This window comes from Eublepharis macularius, chromosome 2 (assembly GCF_028583425.1).
Source record: "Eublepharis macularius isolate TG4126 chromosome 2, MPM_Emac_v1.0, whole genome shotgun sequence".
NCBI lineage: Eukaryota > Metazoa > Chordata > Lepidosauria > Squamata > Eublepharidae > Eublepharis > Eublepharis macularius.
This window is the reverse complement of record NC_072791.1, coordinates 68,401,005-68,421,846: the sequence shown is the minus strand read 5'-3', so window position 1 is coordinate 68,421,846 and position 20,842 is coordinate 68,401,005. Positions and strand designations below refer to the sequence as shown.

The 20,842-nt window shown below is 41.1% G+C and overlaps 2 protein-coding genes across 2 annotated transcripts in view; both read left to right on the top strand.

Moving 5' to 3' along the window:
• The window catches only part of LOC129323401 (cytosolic phospholipase A2 epsilon-like), a 49,265-nt gene extending 45,002 nt beyond the window's left edge, over nt 1-4,263 (top strand). Inside the window, exons 18-20 of the mRNA XM_054969934.1 lie at nt 426-592; nt 1,272-1,458; nt 4,058-4,263. Of these exons, the coding sequence (XP_054825909.1) occupies nt 426-592; nt 1,272-1,458; nt 4,058-4,263 (560 nt within the window). The remainder of the gene's footprint in view (nt 1-425; nt 593-1,271; nt 1,459-4,057) is intronic.
• A 1,724-nt stretch (nt 4,264-5,987) lies between these two features.
• On the top strand, nt 5,988-20,679 carry LOC129323400 (cytosolic phospholipase A2 epsilon-like). The gene is made up of 7 exons (XM_054969933.1): nt 5,988-6,069; nt 12,611-12,748; nt 15,049-15,156; nt 15,958-16,149; nt 16,841-17,007; nt 17,687-17,873; nt 20,474-20,679. Exons 1-7 carry the CDS (start codon nt 5,988-5,990, stop codon nt 20,677-20,679), a joined length of 1,080 nt encoding a protein of 359 aa, XP_054825908.1.
• The last annotated feature ends 163 nt before the right edge of the window (nt 20,680-20,842 follow it).

Here is a 20,842-nt window from a genome sequence, read left to right as displayed (position 1 = left end):
GAATTTTTTTTAAAAGATAGCCATAGGCTATTTTCTCATCCAAGGATTAATAAATAATTTAACTGAGATGAAATTTGCAAATATAATTAAAAATGCCTTTGAACTTCACTAAAACTATGCATGGCCATGTATGAATGTTATTAATGCAAGACAGAAATAGAACCAATTTAAATGGAGCATGCTTCCCAGCAATGTTTGTTTCATGTCCACATCATAGATGCAGAAGAATGGAAAACTTAATTCCTATACTTATTTATACAGAAGTAAGCTCAATATAAATCATTGGAACTTACTTCCAAATAAATATGCATACTATTGCAGCATTAATGTATTGCGTAGTGGTTTCACACAATTCAGTTTAACAAGTTTGCAAATTAGGTGATGATATTGTTTTTTTTAAGACAAAATAAAAATTCTCTTCCCAGCTACTGTGTTAGATTGCTGTCCCAATCAACTAACAGAACATGAAGACCATGTGGGACTGGTGGATGCTGGATTTTTCATCAATACGAGCTGTCCTCCGCTTTTAAGAAAAGAGAGAAAAGTAGATATCATTCTGCATTTGAGTTACAGTGGAGGCTCACAAACCCTGGTAATGAATTTTGTATCATACTGTTGTTATTGTTTTCTAACTATTGGTCTTTGGTTTTGGTTTTCCTAAGAGTTCTTTTTTTAAAATGGTACAATTCATCCAAAGTTAAATAATTTGGATACTCCTTGATTTCAGTGGGAGATATTTAAACTATTTCCAGATGCATAACTAGCTATGTTAGTCTACTACAGCTAAATCTAACAGCTTTGTTGTCGTTTAAGCTTTCAAGAACCCACCATCTGATGCATCTTTGATGGGAAATGCCAGAGGTTGAAATCTGGGACATTCTATATGCAAAGCAAGTGCTCTGGTCGCTGGACCGCATCTCCTTCTCTGACTTGGTGTAGTTCTGCTTTAATAACTTTTTATCCTGTTTAAAGTCATGCGTTTCCATACAATACTACTAATTTAAGTAGATGACATACAAAACAAAACTATTTCTCATTTATTAATTAATTCTTATGTTTTTGTTTTTAAAAGTATCCCTCAATATACTTCACTTTGTTTAGCACTGAGTCCCACATGCAATCTCCTCTGATCCCTGGATCTTAACCACTGGCTTTTCCATAGGCTTTGTAGTACAATTTGATTAGTATTTTAAGGCAATGCAGCATCAACGATTGAGCTTCTAAATGGTTTGCTCATGAAATCTTTAATTTTAACTGCCCTACTAATACAGCCTCTGGAAGAAGCTTGCAAGTTTTACTCAGAGCAAGGTATCCCCTTCCCAAACGTTGTCCTTACCGAAGAAGATAAGAAAAACCCAAAGGAATGTTACTACTTCAATCAAACAGGTACCCCTGAGTGTCCAGATCTGCTTTTCTTCCCATTAGTGAATGACACCTTCCAACATTACAGAGCACCTGGTAAGTTATCTGTATGAGCCAAGCAGTTGGCAGAGCCTTCCTGAAGCCTAGATATTTATTTTTTCATTTGACATCTATTTTTCATTCTACTGCTTGCTGAAGTAATCCAGGTTGAAAACTAACTCTGTTTACCCTAACATATGAAATGCAGGTACCTGACTTAGCCAGAGCTGTTTTCCCTCCCCTCCCCCCTCAACTGGGATTCTTAACCAGGATTTAATCCAGGTTTAGAGTCCCAATTTGTAGTGGGAGGGAAAAACTAATTCTGATTAAGACAAGCACCCACATTTGTATGTCTCAGGAAACTAATGTCAGTTTTAAACCAGGATTTATCCATCATTCTTTCATGAGACAGGAGGAAAGAGTAGAAAGGAGGAAGGTATGCATGTGAGTCTGTCAACAAAACAGATTCAGGCAAATCCAGAAATACTGTTGTCTTGATGTGACATTTGGATATACCCTGTGTATCTTGTTCATCTTAATTTGAACAAATTTGGGTCGTCTTTGGGTAAAACAAAGAAGGAATTTACTCAGCTGGCCCTTTCAGAAGTTCACCTCTCCAGTTCTATACCAAACATTCCCTTGCACAATTAGAATTTACTGTCCCTTGCCACCAGCAGAGCAACAGAAACATTGCAGTCTGATGGCCTTCAGTCAGACTCTATGTTATCAAAAATCTCTCCTGTTCCAAGTCCAGTCTGGAAATAGAGAGTTCTTAGGAATAACACACCAGAGATATTATCAGAAATAAGCCAGCTCTGCTTGCCTTTCCTTTGAACTGTAGGTAGGTATGAGCCAAGCTTAAAGTTTGTCTGTAGTTCCAAAGACCAAATAATCCCAGTTTCGGAAAAAGAAATATTTTTCTTTAAGCGAATAAAGCAGTTGGACAGTAAATCCTACATCATCTGAGTGCAGGAAAAATCAAGTAGGTATGAACGTATCCCTGTAATATTAAAGAGAGGTGGGAATATCTTAATAGTGCCATATTTGTTAATCAGGTTCTATTCATATCAGTCTCATCTTCCTTCTCCATCTTGCTGGTCAGGTTTCTTCAGACCACATGGCTGTGTTTCTTTCCATGGGCGAATCCACATTACTCATTCTAAGTCGCATGTTCCCCGCATTCCCCACGCAATCCCGAGTGCTGGTCACATTACCTCATTAAACAGACGCATTTCATTCGCATTTCTCCCGAATATGTGGTCATAGGTTTTCAACGGGAGTTTCACGGTGGCCGTGAATGGGCCAATGTGCAATTTACGCGGGTTTTTTTAAAAACCACCCCCCTTCCTGTCTCTCCAGCCATTCCGAGAGTTCCTATTGGCTGATTCAACTTGCAAGTGCTCCATAGTCTGCAAAAGACTGTTTTTGACTTCATAGCATTGGATTTATTGATTATGCTGTTTCTGAATCAAATCTGGTAGTTTGAAAAATCATTTTGGGGTGAATCCATCCTCAGAATGGACTCGCGAAACTCCCTTTTTAACTGTTTTTTATTTTTTTATTTTATATTACTGTAATATCGAAATTACAATATCCTTATAAGGAAATACAATATCCTTATAAGGCAAGATCGAAATAACGGAAAAGTAATTTAAAAAAAAAATAAAGGCGGGAAGATTTGTTCCCTCCCTCAAAAGCGGAAAATGCGGGTGTGGGGTGAATGCGGATTCGGCCAGTGACTATTGGGAACATAATGACACTCCAAGGAAGTGAAGCTTCAGTAAAATTCAGGCACTGAACTGTCCTGCATAGGAAATGCCCACGAAAGCTTCCCACATGCTTCCAAATTTCCAAAAAAGAAACAGGAGAGAGCCATCAGTGCTGTCAGTGGGGGAAAGAGAGGCATCATTATCTTCAATGATGTTTCTTTATAAGGCAAGATCGAAATAACGGAAAAGTGCGCTAAAAAAAATTTAAAAATGGGCGGGGAAAAAAGGTCCCGCCCAAAAAAGCGGTTTTCGAGTGGCCGTGTGACCGGAGGGACGCGCGAGAAAGACGGATTGGAAGCAGGAATGTGAACGAAGAGGAAAAAATCGCGGATTGGAGGCAAACGGAAGATATCCGATAAACATGCAGGTAATGGGTGAATGTGGATTCGACCCATGAAAATCTCCAAGATGGCCACCTTCTTAAAGGAGAGAGCATTTTCTTCCCTCCAAAATCCCCAAAGCCCTCTCCCTGAAAAATAACCAGGTGCAGAAGAGAAAAGACTAGAAAATTCTCATAACTTTGAAGGATTGGGCAGTCCTTATTGCTTATGTAATCTTGCTTTTCATTACCACAAGAACGGCTAACCTCTGCACTTGGAATTTAGAAAGAAAAAGCCACTGGCTCTTCTTTTGACCAGACTACCTGGAAGGGCAGTTTGAACTTAACCCAACTTTCACTCCCCCCCCCAAAGGAAAATACTTACACAAATACCTTGAGTGATATATTATGTCATTACATTGCCAATGCCAACATATTCAAGAGAAAATTAGTATGTGGTCTCAATTTGTTTTTAAAAATCTATGATTGAGCGGTTCTAAGAACTTAATTATTAGAAAAATACATATGAATATCAAAGCAATAAGAAACTTCTGTCTCTTTGGCCTAGGTGAAAAACGGAATAATGATGAAATTGACGCAGGAAAAGTTGATGTTTCCAGTATCAACAGCCCATATGGTACTCACCTCCTCACGTACTCTGATGACAATTTTGACAAACTGGTGAATCTGAGCGAATACAACATTTTGAATAACCAGCACATGATTCTGCAGGCTTTACATGCTGTTGTGACACGGAAAAGGCAACATTACTAAAGCAATTAATTAATCCCTATGAACTAATAGGTGGAATGGCTTGTTTGTTTTTTATCTAACCCAGAACACATGAGGCAGACAGTATATAGATTGCTCTATTGGCTGCTATTAATATTTCGAAGGCCTCAATGGTAACAGTATTTTTTAAAAAGTTTGGTTCCTTCATCTATTGTTAAGGGACCTCATCTCATATTTTAGGAATGAGGGGAGAGATTCTAATGGACATGAGAGACCAAATTCACAATAAGATGCAAAGTCTCTGTCAGATATATTCAAAAGCATATTCCATGCTTACTAAAGAGTAAGTCCAATTGAGCAAGTAGGGCTTACTTCTGAGTAAACATGAATAGTATTGTACTGCATATTACAAAAAAAGCAATGTTAACAGTAATGTTAACAGCAAGTGTTGTAGTTACTTTTTATACCTCAGAATGACTATAGCAAAAGATTTCAGCCTAAGCTAGCTAGTCACACAGATTGTTTAACTGTTGTTATCTTGCATTGGCAAGAGATATAAGTGGTAGGGAAGGTCTCCCCACAGCTTACATGGCTGTGTATTGTAAGCCTCCTGTGACCACAGTGAACATTTACACCTTGTGTGTGCACATCGTATCTGACATAATAGTATATGTGGACATAAGCATTGGACAGGAAGAAGCTGTGTTCCAGCTAGTATCTTTAAAATAAGAATGAAAAAAAATACCCATTCTGGTTTCACACCTGGAATAATTCTCATATTCTCCTCTTAAAATGAAACTCAATAGATAAATATATGGGGGAAACTCTGAAAACTATCTATTGAAGTTAACCACTTCTAATTCTCATTGCTTATCAGAGACAAAACACAGCACATGCTTAAGCCCCTGCCACTGAAGTCAGTGACACTGAAACATGTTTTACTCAAGCCGGGTAATAAATGCCCTAAGTTAGTGACAAAGCAGTGGAGCTTGTTGTAGCATTAGTAATGCATAGTAAATTGGTGTGTGTTATGTGCCATCAAGTTGCATCCAGCTTATGGCAACCCTTTGAATTAATGACCTCCAAAATGTCCTATAATTGCCTTGCTCACATCTTGCAAACTGATTGCCATGGTTTTCTTTATTGAGTCAATCAGTCTCATTAGGTAACTTTGGACAGGTTAAATAAAATTATGTTACATATTCAAGTAATTCTATGAACAGGAATATACTGAATTCATCAATTATATTCCAGAAGAAGACAGTTGACTGCCATTTCTACATCAACAGCTATTAAACTTTGCATGTTGTAACCTTCTTAAAAACAACCTTTGTGCCATTTCACCACCTCTTTTTCATAAAAGATTGATTACAGAATGTGTCTGAAAGGTATGCTTGTGGAGTGTCCAGTTCTAGTATCAATTGTAAAAAACTACTTTGTTGGTTCCAAAAGATAATCCCAATGAAAAGGACCACATTTCCCTCCTTTAAAAAAGTTTAGTCACAGGAGAAGATTTGGTTTGGTTAGTGGGGATACCAACTCAGGTCCTCTGGGATCCTATGAGTGGATAGCAGAAAAATAGGTGGTATAAGATTAAGGATTTAAATCTTGTTGGCATTTGTGAGATTTTGTTCTATAGGTAGTTTGATAGGCTTGTAATATAGGTCCCACTCTAGTCCAAGTGCACGTACAGTGCTTCAAAAAGAAGACTTCCACAGTGCTTAGTACAGCCCTGTTTTCCCTGTTCTGATCTTCCTACCTACACAATGCAAAGGTACCACAAGAGGACATTTCAGAGAAGACCAAGTGTTAACACCCCTAGCCCCGACTCTGTGATTTACCAGGGAGGTGAGAGATATGAAGCAGTTTGGAAGATGACTACAACAATGTTGGTGGAAGACTCAGGATATATCAGATAGATCATGCCTAGAGCTGCCAGCCTCCAGGTGGTAGCTGGAGATCTCCCAGAATTATAACTGATCTCCAGGCAACAGAGACCACTTCCCTGGAGAAAATGGCTGTTCTGAAGAGTGCACTGGCGACCCTATGTCATTATACCTAGAGTCGCCAGGTCCCCTATCCTCCCAGTGGGAGGTATGGGACCTGACACTTCCCCCCGCTTCCTTGCGAGTGTCCAATGATGTCACTTCTGGGAAGTGACATCATCACGCAGGCCACAGTCCCCAAGGAGCACTCCTGCACTCCGCAGGGGGCTAAATCAGGCCCAAATCAGTCCAAATCAGGCCCAATCAGGCAAGATCAGGCTGCTGCGGAGCGTGGGAGTGCTACCGTGCTCTGCAGTGGCCTGATTCAGGCCCATGGGAGCATGCAGCACCTTCCAGGAGCTCGCCCCCAGGAGCTGCATTCCTACCCCACCAGCCAGGTAAGCAGGGGCAGGGGTGGAGAGTGGGAGTGGGGGATCCCCGCCCCCAGCAGGGGACTGGCAACCCTAATTATACCCCACTGACGCCTCTCCCTCCCCAAACCCTACCCTCTCCAGGCTCCATCTCCAAAATCTCCCAGAATTTCCCAAGCTGGACCTGGCAACTCTCTGCCACAGAGCCTGTTTGCAAGCCTATGAAGTGGTGGTCATGGCAATAAAGAAGGGCTTCTTCTCTGCCACCATTGCATCAGCAGAATCTTATCAGGCTTAATTGTTTAAAGTTGCTCATGACTTGATAATATCTAAATCCAATTGTGGTGTTAATTTGACCCCCAGCTGTGATGTTTTTGCAAGGTTCTTTGCTGATAAAATCTCATTTGTTCTAACTTGAAGGCCATGTTGAGAGTAGATCTAGTACTTGAGGCATCAGAAACACCTGCTTGTCCTGTTCTTATGGATAGATTCAGATTGTTCTTGCCTTAGGATGCTAAGAGAAAGTTTTAGGGCCACACTAGTGTTACCTGCAGGGACACCCCATGCTGTAGATTTTCAGGAGGTGCTGCAAGGCTTGCTTGGTTACCAAGGCTTTTCAGGGGGTATGAATGGCAGGTGTCTTTTAAGGGAGGTGGGGAGGAGGTTGGTTTTAATCTGTATTGTTTTTATTATTATTTACAAAATGTCTTGAGACAAGAGGAAAGGTACAGTATAAACATTTTAATAAATAAATATATAGAAATTATCTTTGCATTATTTTGTATGTGTTGATTGCACATTTATTATGGATTTTTCATCACCTGCCACTTGGGTTCTAATCTTCCTCACTGGTCACAATCAAGGAACAGACTGTTCAACAACATGTTGGGATGTAGACAAATGGATTTGGATGTGTCTACTATCCTGCTTTTTTACAGCTGCCACTCCCCTGCCTTCTGCCACCTCTGCCACCTAGAATTGTTAAAAGTGACTTTTTAAATAATTCCACTGGAGAATTTTGAGTTGAGACTTTCTACTTAGATGACTCTGTTTACCTTCAGCATTTACCCATGAACATAAGTAATTAATAATTGTTCAATCAGTTCTTGTGGTCACATCCTAATATGTGCTGCTGACAGGACAGGTGCAAAACATCAAACAAAATCCTCTGTATAATCTAAAGGATAAACCCTGACTTCACAGGCTCAGAGAGGAAATGAACTTTGACTGATTCCAGGTTTGTAAAATAGGTCATGTTAGTGAACTATCCATTACCCTGAGGCCTATGTGAGAACACAGACACACTTAAGCAGTAAATCTGTCTTTAAAAAATCTGGTGGCTTTTTTTAAAGTGTCTGTTAACAATTAGAAGTGGCAGTAGCAGAAGGAGTGGGAGTGAGGGAGCAGCAGCTGCAAGAAAATATTTCTCCCTAGGATATATGGCTCTTTTACAGTTATCAAAACAATTTTGTTCAGATTGTGCAAGTGAAAAAAGCAGCCACAAACTCTAATAGAAATGTATTGTTATTACCAAGGAATAACCTGGTCCTACAGCACAAATAGATCCTTTGCTGACACAAAGCTGACCAAGATGAATTTCAAAAGAAAGCATCAAGGCAATATGATCAGGATCTTACTCGCATATACTTGAGGGAATCCAGTCAAGGCTAAGTTCTCTTGGCAATCACATAGATGTCTAATGATCAGAATCCTCAATATCTTGTGCATTTTAAAATGATCATATGTCAATGCTGGGAGATCAGGCTTTTCTCAACACATATAGTTGTTTATGTTTGCTATGTAGAGCTGGGCTGTATTTTCAAAATGCAATTTCCCACCTGAAGTCTGAAAAAGGAAGGACTCTAGGAAGGACTCTACCACATGACTTGCCTGAATGTGTACACTGATCATTAATTATTTTAAGTGTAGAATCAGGTTCATGAAAAACACCCATGTAGATTGTTTTCACTGTGTTAAAAAGTTAGCTGCAACTTTTACACATGGATTTGGTGCGAAAATATAATTTTGGAATCAATCCGCAGTTCTTGGCACCAAAATATAGAAAAGTAGAAAATTATACAAAGGCGACATGCACAGATAATCAAGAATCCATATGGATTGGCTAAAGAAAAAGGGGTTGGTTCATCCTTAGAGAAGGAAATTAAGTGCTGCCAACCTTTCAATAGTTGTAATGGAGCCAACTCACAGACCGACAGTGAGCTGCTACCTCTTTACAAACTCTCCCCTTAAAACTACCGCTTCTTTGAATCTTTTGCCTTTTCATCCTTAACTGAAATGAAACTTAATTCCATGACAGCATTTTTTCACTTTCATCTCTTCCCACCCATCTTTCCCTCTGTCCTTCTTGTTTCTCTCCCCTGCTGTGGGCTAAATTCAGAATGTAAGCTCCTTTGGACAAAGACTTGTGTCTTTCTCTCATAGATTCATTACACATTGCAATATGCTGCCATCAGGTTTTGGGGGCAGGGGCATGTTGAATCCCCACCCTTAGTCTTTGTTGCAACAAAGAGGCTGGCTTTTCTTTGTAAATCGTTTACTGAGGCTTTGTCATTATGAACAGCTGGATCTGATTAGGACAGTAAAGCCCTGCTTTGCTCCCCTTTCTGCCCAGCCACTCTCCAGGAGACCTTTCTGCACCAGGGTTACCACCTCTCCTTTCCTTTTTCACTGTGCTACTCAGAGTTGCTTCTCCTTCCACTCCATTTCCCTTGCCTCTGCCTTTCAACAGCCTTTCCGGCTGCTCTCCCTCCTTTACCAGCTCCATCCCTATCTACCTGGGTTTGCCTCCTTTTCTCATCTTGCCCTTCCCTATTCTCTTCCTCTTTGTTGTTATGCCCAGCATCTCTTAACAGTTGTGCTAGGTATTACTCAGCCAGAGTAGTACCTAGCACAACTTTGTTGTTATGCCCAGTGTGAGCCCAGCATCTCTTAACAGTTGTGCTGGGTACTACTCAGCCAGAAGGCTTTGGAAACTAGATGCCAAGCAGCAGCCTCTGGCAGTCACTTGGCCCAACTCTGATGGGGCTGTTCCAGGGGAGTTGGTCCTATGACCTCCTCTTCTAGCTTCTTCAGGGTGCTGTGTGGTGATCCTACTTCTTCACAATACTGTAATTAGGACTACATTTGGCACAAATACAGCTTACTGTCATGCTTTTGCATCCCTCTCATTTCTCCTAACCCGTCTTGTGTGTAGAACTTGACTGAACACCTACAATCTGGATCGCTGAATGTAGGTACCTCAGAACGTTGGAGTCTGACCTCCCCCTGCCCCAACCAAGCTGGGATTGTCAACTTCAGATGAATCCCAAGTAGAATACCAGGCTATGGAGAATTTTAAAAAACTGCAATTTCCTAATGTACCTAATAGAGGTAGGCACAAACTGGGAAAATACTGAACTGTGCAGTTCATGGTTCGTCATATTTCATGAACCACGAACTTGCCCTGGTTTGTGAACCAGTTTGTTTGGTTCATGAAAAAGGCACTTCTGGGACAGCAAAAGGTCCCTTCCGGGGCCGCAGAAAGCCCATCCCCCCCATTGCCTAGGAAACTGGTTGATCAGCACCAGGCTGTCTGCAGTGATGAACCAAAGAATGAACCAAATGAACCAGCCTAAAGTCCGTGATGGTTAATCAGAAATGGGCTCTGACGAACCGCTGGTTAGTGAATCACAAACCATATTTGGTTCGTATTTTGGTTCATGCCCACCCATAGTACCTACATTCAGACATCCTGGCAAATTGGTATTTCATCAACGAAGCTCCATGAACAAAAGAAATGGAGTGATGAGATGCGTGACAGGTGAACATGGGAACAAACTGTGCTCATACCTGTCTCAGGTTAATTTTAGCTTGTTGTGACATCTGAATAGATATAGACATTAGCAAGGATTCAAAAGGCCATCTAGTTCATGAAATTATAGTCAAACTACAAACCCTTCATAGATCAATTCACTCAAATCTACAGTGAGCAACAATAAATGGTCAGGAATGGTCTACAGAACTTCAACAGTGCTCTCCAGGTGGTTTGTCAGCCAGAATAACAACAATAACAACATTTGATTTATATACCACCCTTCAGGACAAGTTAATGCCCACTCAAAGCAGTTTATGAAGTATGTTATTATTATCCCCACAACAAAACACTCTGTGAGGTGAGAATGCCAACTTTCTATGAATATGTCTGATACTGGAAACTCAGAATAAAACAGGAATTCTGTACGAGTACTGTTTACTCCACTGCCCAATAGTTTCCCCTACCTGAGCTGATGGAGGCAATCTCAGAATTGTCTATTGTATTTATCTCAGACCAGCCATTATTTGGTGAAGTTTAGACTTACGGACACTTGGAAACACCACAAGAGTGGAGTACCAATTTAGGTAGATTGTCCTCGGGGCTGATGAATCAAAGTTTCCTGATATCTCTGAGAGCTTTTCCAACTAACAAGGTTGGCAGCACTACTGTAGAAGCCCTGATGAATGTGTGGAATGCAGACATGATCCAGGCAGTGGATCCCACCCCCCACCTCTGACCATCTGTCCGGGACTGATGAAGGACTGAGAAACCTGAGGGGAGCAGCTCTTTCAAGGTGACTGTTGTGCTTTTAGGTATCTCAGGCAGTTTATGGTGAGTGTGGGATATAAATCTTTTAAATAAATAAATAAATATTTTCAAATTTTAAAATTCTTCCTGATGATTATTTGCACCTGGCTAATGAGGCCTTTTTAAAAAAATGTGGGAAATCTAATGATTTCAGAAAGTGTCTGCAACAGATAGGCTTCTCAGCCTTTTGGCTAAGATCAAGAGTAGTATCTGCAAGGTAAGTTGTACTACCAGTATTACAGCTTGGATACAAAAGGAACATATAACAAAATTAAAGACTGTATCCCTCAGTCTTGTAGAAGCATTTGACTAGAATTAGCTTGCCAGGAAATGACTTTGAGAAGAGTAAGAATGGCATATCCTTTGGTATAGCAGGCACCCAACTAGGGTTGCCAGCCTCCAGGTAGTGGCTGGACATTTCCTGGAATTACAACTGTTCTCCAGGCCACAGAGATCAGTTCACCTGGAGAAAATGGCTACTTTGGGGGGGTGGACTCTATGGAATTAAGCCATGCCAAGTTCCTTTCCCTCCTCAAACTCCATTTTCTCCAGGTTTCTCCAGATTTCACCCCCTAGATTTCTAGGAATTTCCCAACTTGGAGCTGGCAACCCTACACCCAACAGATGTATGAAACATTATCCAAGATATACTTTCTCCAGCACATATATTACTAATTTAATTATTTCATTTATATCCCACCTTTCTCTCTAATAGAGACCCAAAAGGAGCTTATATCATTCTCCTGTCCTCCACTTTATCCTCACAACAACCCTATGAGGTAGGTTAGGCTGAGAGTGTGCAATTCGCCCAAGATCACCCAGCAGAATGGGGATTTGAACCTAAGTCTCCCAGCTCTTAGTCCAACACTCCAGCCACCACACCACACTGGCTCTTGAGCCCAGTCTTACAAAAAGCCCAGTAATGTCTTGATACTATGTCCAACCAGTTCTTAGTCCCTATAACACCAATTGCCCCACTGGAGTTATAGTGGGAGGGAAGGCAGGAAAAAAGGTCCCGCCCAAAAAAGCGGTACAACTAGGAGTGCCACTGCCATTGTCCCTGGAAACGCTGATACTGTGTGCACCGCCCACATGCCCTTCTCCAAACAGCGCTAGGCAGCATATGCAGCTGGGAGCAGAGGTGATACTCACACGCTGGCAGAGGAAGGGTTTGAGAGCAGGCATCAGAGGAGATGCATGAAGAGAGAGTCAGCAGCAATGGGCCCCACCAGAAGCCACAGCCCCTGGCAGCTGCCCCACCTCGCTGTGTGCTGACCAGCCCAGTTCACAGGAAATGGGAAGAATGATCACACTCTTCCTTTCTGCATGAGGCAAGTTACTTGAATTGCTGAGTTTCGGTTAAAATTATCACTAAAAATCTCATTGAAATCTCTTACTGTCTCTGTTTCTAGAATGGGTGGAATTTACTCCCTATGAGGTTGGGTTCCTGAAATATGGAACATTTGTGTGTCCAGAGAATTTTGGAAGTGAGTTCTTCATGGGTCGCATGATCAAGAAGCTCCCAGAGTCTCGGATAAGTTACCTTCATGGTGATGTATTGAATTGTCCTATGGAATGAACTAGCAGGAGTGCTCCCTGCTGTAGAATCCCTATCCTGTTTCCCGGGCCTTGCATCAGAAAATGCTTCCCTTCCAGAGCTGGGGGGTGGAGAAAGGAGCCAAAGAAACTTCCCTTTCTGCTGATGAATGCTTAAATGTATCAAGAGTTTAGCAAGGCCTAGGGGATGGGTATAACTCATCTAGGGTTGCCAGGCCCCCACAGGCTCCTAGAGAGAGGGGTACTTACTGTAGGTACAGTCCCAACCTCAGTACAGCGACTTCACTTCTGGAAGTGATGTCATGTGCTCACCACAGGAGCACTCCCTAGGGTTGCCAGATGGGGTCTGGAATAATACTGGACCCCCGGGGGGGGGTGTAGCACTAACCCTTTTCCTTAAAATTTGAGCACATGCAGTGTGTGCACACTCCCGTCCTGAAGCGATGACGTTACTACTGGAAGTGACGAGATCGCACTGATTCCACATCTGGGCACCTGGGCTAGCAGGCTACTCTTGAACGGTGCAGTGCAGCCACAGGAGGCCAGGTGGCCCACTCATGCTGGCGCCACACAGAACGCCAAGCGCCTGGTCTGGTTGGCCACTCCTGGGTGGCTCTGCATAGGTTTAGTAGGCCAGGTGCCCAGCCTAGACTGGCTGGCCATGCTGGCAGTGGTGCATCACAGCCTAAGGAGGCCAGCCAGGGCACCCACATTAGGTGATGGAGCTGCAAGGGGGAGGGGAGGGGCCAGGTATCCAGTATTTAGGGAACATTTCCCCTGGACAGTCCTCCCAAATACTGGACTTACCAGGTAAAAACTGGACACTTGGAAACTCTAGAGCTCTTATCAAAAAGAGTCCAGTAGCACCTTTAAGACTAACCAATTTTATTGTAGCATAAGCTTTCGAGAATAAAATTGGTTAGTCTTAAAGGTGCTACTGGACTCTTTTTGATTTTGCTACTACAGACTAACACGGCTAACTCCTCTGGATCTAGAGCTCTTATGCGTCTCACAGGGCCAATTCTTATAGAATCTGCCTGTTTGAGGCCAAAATTGGCCCCTGCAAAGCACAGGAGCATTCCTGTAGCCAGCATGATGACATCAGGAAGTCACGTCATCATGCCCTGCTGGGAGCACACCTGCCATGCACTTGCCCAGTTTGCCTGCCAGTGGAAAGTAATCACTGGGTGGCTTGCCATCTCCTGCCAATCACTGGCAACTGGCAGCACTGGGGCAAACCACAGGAGTTCCCACCTCCAGAGGGCACCGGGGAACCCTAAATTCATGGTTGTTTCATATATGAACCATTGTTGTTTGTGAGGGAGTGTTATATATAGGCTTCATGATGCAGTCAGGTTCAACAAAGTACTGTTGCTCCAAGCCAGAGGTTTTATGTTGGAGCCTGAGACCACTGATTGATTGTGCTCCATGGATCCAGTGAGCTACTTTCATGCGTGCCCATTTCCAGAATGCTGACTAGTGGTTGTTACAGAGAAACACTCTTAAAACAGTTGCAATGGCATGCAGCCCGTTTGATTCTATGCCCAATTCAAGATGCTGGTTTTGAACTTTAAAGCCAACCAGCCTAAGAACAAAATATTTGTAGGACCTCTTTATTCCATACATTCCTGCCTGTCAGTTAATGATAGCATTACAGACATTACTTTGGCTGCCACCAATAACAGAGGTAGATGATTACAAAACGCAAGGCCTTTTCAGTTTGAAGCATCCCAGTTATAGAATGCCCTCCCCATCACTTGATCACCTGGCAGGGTTTCCATGTCCCCAGCTGTGGCAGGGGATCCAGGAGGAAAATGGCAGGAAAATAGGGGGTAACAGGCAGTGTACTGATGCAGTGATATCGCTCTCCACGCACCCAAAGTGATGTCAGCATGTCACTGGAGACTCTCTTGGTCTTCCAGAGGGTTCTGTACCTGTCAGCTGGATGAGTGCATTTTGCATTGCATTGCATTGCATAAGGGCTTTCAGACCAGAGGGGCAAGATAGAAATTTTCCAAATAAATAAATAATAGTCAGTAGACACAGACTCTAGAACATATTTAAACTGAATGTTCTCATATGCTCCAGTCTTAAACAGAGTTACACCCTTCGAAATCAGTTGAAACGAGTGGGCTTAGTATGGTGCAACTCTGCTCTAAATTGCAGCATGGTTGAGGGTGGTTGAGCAAGATGAAAGGGTCATTGGTTCTTAACATATTTGCTTTCAGATCTTTATTAAATCTATTCTTTGAGAACTCACCCTAACTCTAAACACCTCTCTCTCCTTTCTCAGGAATGTGGAGTAGCATATTTTCAGTGAACCTGTTATATCTCTGGAACACAATTAGCGATTTAGAGGAATTCTGGCATAGATGGACTCGAGACAAAATTATAGATCTTGGCGAGTGATTTTCATATTTCTGTTTTATACTTTTTTCTATTTTTAAATTGCCATGTTGCTTAGCATACAGTTCTTGTTAAAAGTTACCCTCCACAGTCTATTTGCATGACTACTTCCAGTGTGTGAAGGTCTTATCAATGGTTTATTAAGAGCACAACCTACTGTTTGGTGTTCATTGTAAAGCTTCCTTAAGTGGATGAGCAGAAGCATGGCAAAGCTCTCATAATACGTTCAGGTGTACAATTGACCATGTGTTCAGCACTGATGAAGCTGAAAAGCAAATACAACCAGCCTTGAACTGAGTCGTTGTGCTTATGCCTTCGGGGAACATGCCTTTCCTTTTTAGTTCATCTGCAACAAGCAGAGCTGGGCTCCTCCTTGGCTAAAAGACTGTGTGTACTCATAACCAAAGTACAGATATACTCCAGATAAAAGGTTGCTGCTGTGTCATGATGGCTTAATCATTTTGAGGTTTTCAGCTAGCAATTTATAGTTGAATCTGGTCCTCAACTATCCAGTTCCACATTGATGGTGACATTTCTAGATTGTTATGCAGATAGTCACAGGTTTTCCCCAGCATACTCTCTAATGCATATGCATACTCCTTAATAAACAAGGCCTATTCATCTAAGTAGACTTACCTCCAGTCAACATATACACATGTTTCTCAGTCTTACAAATGGTGCTATTTTTGCTGGATGTTTGTGAATCCTTTCTTAACCAACACTAAATGATAAGAAAGTTAATGCAAGTTTATATGCATAAAACCAAATCACTGTCACCTTTTATGTCCTATTTCAGAGGAAGATCCTAATCTACCTACAAGGCCATATGAGTTAAAGAGCCACATGTATGTCCCCGCTGGAAATCTTTCCAGTGCATTTCGAGGAGTCTTGACAGATCGCCTTTCTGTTGCCCAATATTACAATTTTCTTAAGGGTTTACAGCTCCATAGTAATTACTTAGAAAATGAACAGTTTCAGAGATGGAAAGGTAAAAAGGTGCATGTGTTTGTTTATTGGGGCCAAAGTGGATTCGGGGGGCATATAGGTAACTATAGTAGGAAGGGGGAGGGAGGAAAGATCCATTTTGCAGTCAGAGCTCTACTCACAGTTCTCTAGATGATACCTAATGGATAAGGAGGCTTTAGGACAGCTTTTAGGAACATATCGCTTAACAATGGGGGATAAGCATACAGGAACCATTCTAAGAACCAAATATACATTCTAGTACAGTTTTCATTTGGATTGTTGTTGTGAGAATTTTTTTTAAAAGATAGCCATAGGCTATTTTCTCATCCAAGGATTAATAAATAATTTAACTGAGATGAAATTTGCAAATATAATTAAAAATGCCTTTGAACTTCACTAAAACTATGCATGGCCATGTATGAATGTTATTAATGCAAGACAGAAATAGAACCAATTTAAATGGAGCATGCTTCCCAGCAATGTTTGTTTCATGTCCACATCATAGATGCAGAAGAATGGAAAACTTAATTCCTATACTTATTTATACAGAAGTAAGCTAAATATAAATCATTGGAACTTACTTCCAAATAAATATGCATACTATTGCAGCATTAATGTATTGCGTAGTGGTTTCACACAATTCAGTTTAACAAGTTTGCAAATTAGGTGATGATATTGTTTTTTTTAAGACAAAATAAAAATTCTCTTCCCAGCTACTGTGTTAGATTGCTGTCCCAACCAACTAACAGAACATGAAGACCATGTGGGACTGGTGGATGCTGGATTTTTCATCAATACGAGCTGTCCTCCGCTTTTAAGAAAAGAGAGAAAAGTAGATATCATTCTGCATTTGAGTTACAGTGGAGGCTCACAAACCCTGGTAATGAATTTTGTATCATACTGTTGTTATTGTTTTCTAACTATTGGTCTTTGGTTTTGGTTTTCCTAAGAGTTCTTTTTTTAAAATGGTACAATTCATCCAAAGTTAAATAATTTGGATACTCCTTGATTTCAGTGGGAGATATTTAAACTATTTCCAGATGCATAACTAGCTATGTTAGTCTACTACAGCTAAATCTAACAGCTTTGTTGTCGTTTAAGCTTTCAAGAACCCACCATCTGATGCATCTTTGATGGGAAATGCCAGAGGTTGAAATCTGGGACATTCTATATGCAAAGCAAGTGCTCTGGTCGCTGGACCGCATCTCCTTCTCTGACTTGGTGTAGTTCTGCTTTAATAACTTTTTATCCTGTTTAAAGTCATGCGTTTCCATACAATACTACTAATTTAAGTAGATGACATACAAAACAAAACTATTTCTCATTTATTAATTAATTCTTATGTTTTTGTTTTTAAAAGTATCCCTCAATATACTTCACTTTGTTTAGCACTGAGTCCCACATGCAATCTCCTCTGATCCCTGGATCTTAACCACTGGCTTTTCCATAGGCTTTGTAGTACAATTTGATTAGTATTTTAAGGCAATGCAGCATCAACGATTGAGCTTCTAAATGGTTTGCTCATGAAATCTTTAATTTTAACTGCCCTACTAATACAGCCTCTGGAAGAAGCTTGCAAGTTTTACTCAGAGCAAGGTATCCCCTTCCCAAACGTTGTCCTTACCGAAGAAGATAAGAAAAACCCAAAGGAATGTTACTACTTCAATCAAACAGGTACCCCTGAGTGTCCAGATCTGCTTTTCTTCCCATTAGTGAATGACACCTTCCAACATTACAGAGCACCTGGTAAGTTATCTGTATGAGCCAAGCAGTTGGCAGAGCCTTCCTGAAGCCTAGATATTTATTTTTTCATTTGACATCTATTTTTCATTCTACTGCTTGCTGAAGTAATCCAGGTTGAAAACTAACTCTGTTTACCCTAACATATGAAATGCAGGTACCTGACTTAGCCAGAGCTGTTTTCCCTCCCCTCCCCCCTCAACTGGGATTCTTAACCAGGATTTAATCCAGGTTTAGAGTCCCAATTTGTAGTGGGAGGGAAAAACTAATTCTGATTAAGACAAGCACCCACATTTGTATGTCTCAGGAAACTAATGTCAGTTTTAAACCAGGATTTATCCATCATTCTTGCATGAGACAGGAGGAAAGAGTAGAAAGGAGGAAGGTATGCATGTGAGTCTGTCAACAAAACAGATTCAGGCAAATCCAGAAATACTGTTGTCTTGATGTGACATTTGGATATACCCTGTGTATCTTGTTCATCTTAATTTGAACAAATTTGGGTCGTCTTTGGGTAAAACAAAGAAGGAATTTACTCAGCTGGCCCTTTCAGAAGTTCACCTCTCCAGTTCTATACCAAACATTCCCTTGCACAATTAGAATTTACTGTCCCTTGCCACCAGCAGAGCAACAGAAACATTGCAGTCTGATGGCCTTCAGTCAGACTCTATGTTATCAAAAATCTCTCCTGTTCCAAGTCCAGTCTGGAAATAGAGAGTTCTTAGGAATAACACACCAGAGATATTATCAGAAATAAGCCAGCTCTGCTTGCCTTTCCTTTGAACTGTAGGTAGGTATGAGCCAAGCTTAAAGTTTGTCTGTAGTTCCAAAGACCAAATAATCCCAGTTTCGGAAAAAGAAATATTTTTCTTTAAGCGAATAAAGCAGTTGGACAGTAAATCCTACATCATCTGAGTGCAGGAAAAATCAAGTAGGTATGAACGTATCCCTGTAATATTAAAGAGAGGCGGGAATATCTTAATAGTGCCATATTTGTTAATCAGGTTCTATTCATATCAGTCTCATCTTCCTTCTCCATCTTGCTGGTCAGGTTTCTTCAGACCACATGGCTGTGTTTCTTTCCATGGGCGAATCCACATTACTCATTCTAAGTCGCATGTTCCCCGCATTCCCCACGCAATCCCGAGTGCTGGTCACATTACCTCATTAAACAGACGCATTTCATTCGCATTTCTCCCGAATATGTGGTCATAGGTTTTCAACGGGAGTTTCACGGTGGCCGTGAATGGGCCAATGTGCAATTTACGCGGGTTTTTTTAAAAACCACCCCCCTTCCTGTCTCTCCAGCCATTCCGAGAGTTCCTATTGGCTGATTCAACTTGCAAGTGCTCCATAGTCTGCAAAAGACTGTTTTTGACTTCATAGCATTGGATTTATTGATTATGCTGTTTCTGAATCAAATCTGGTAGTTTGAAAAATCATTTTGGGGTGAATCCATCCTCAGAATGGACTCGCGAAACTCCCTTTTTAACTGTTTTTTATTTTTTTATTTTATATTACTGTAATATCGAAATTACAATATCCTTATAAGGAAATACAATATCCTTATAAGGCAAGATCGAAATAACGGAAAAGTAATTTAAAAAAAAAATAAAGGCGGGAAGATTTGTTCCCTCCCTCAAAAGCGGAAAATGCGGGTGTGGGGTGAATGCGGATTCGGCCAGTGACTATTGGGAACATAATGACACTCCAAGGAAGTGAAGCTTCAGTAAAATTCAGGCACTGAACTGTCCTGCATAGGAAATGCCCACGAAAGCTTCCCACATGCTTCCAAATTTCCAAAAAAGAAACAGGAGAGAGCCATCAGTGCTGTCAGTGGGGGAAAGAGAGGCATCATTATCTTCAATGATGTTTCTTTATAAGGCAAGATCGAAATAACGGAAAAGTGCGCTAAAAAAAATTAAAAAATGGGCGGGGAAAAAAGGTCCCGCCCAAAAAAGCGGTTTTCGAGTGGCCGTGTGACCGGAGGGACGCGCGAGAAAGACGGATTGGAAGCAGGAATGTGAACGAAGAGGGAAAAATCGCGGATTGGAGGCAAACGGAAGATATCCGATAAACATGCAGGTAATGGGTGAATGTGGATTCGACCCATGAAAATCTCCAAGATGGCCACCTTCTTAAAGGAGAGAGCATTTTCTTCCCTCCAAAATCCCCAAAGCCCTCTCCCTGAAAAATAACCAGGTGCAGAAGAGAAAAGACTAGAAAATTCTCATAACTTTGAAGGATTGGGCAGTCCTTATTGCTTATGTAATCTTGCTTTTCATTACCACAAGAACGGCTAACCTCTGCACTTGGAATTTAGAAAGAAAAAGCCACTGGCTCTTCTTTTGACCAGACTACCTGGAAGGGCAGTTTGAACTTAACCCAACTTTCACTCCCCCCCCCCAAAGGAAAATACTTACACAAATACCTTGAGTGATATATTATGTCATTACATTGCCAATGCCAACATATTCAAGAGAAAATTAGTATGTGGTCTCAATTTGTTTTTAAAAATCTATGATTGAGCGGTTCTAAGAACTTAATTATTAGAAAAATACATATGAATATCAAAGCAATAAGAAACTTCTGTCTCTTTGGCCTAGGTGAAAAACGGAATAATGATGAAATTGACGCAGGAAAAGTTGATGTTTCCAGTATCAACAGCCCATATGGTACTCACCTCCTCACGTACTCTGATGACAATTTTGACAAACTGGTGAATCTGAGCGAATACAACATTTTGAATAACCAGCACATGATTCTGCAGGCTTTACATGCTGTTGTGACACGGAAAAGGCAACATTACTAAAGCAATTAATTAATCCCTATGAACTAATAGGTGGAATGGCTTGTTTGTTTTTTATCTAACCCAGAACACATGAGGCAGACAGTATATAGATTGCTCTATTGGCTGCTATTAATATTTCGAAGGCCTCAATGGTAACAGTATTTTTTAAAAAGTTTGGTTCCTT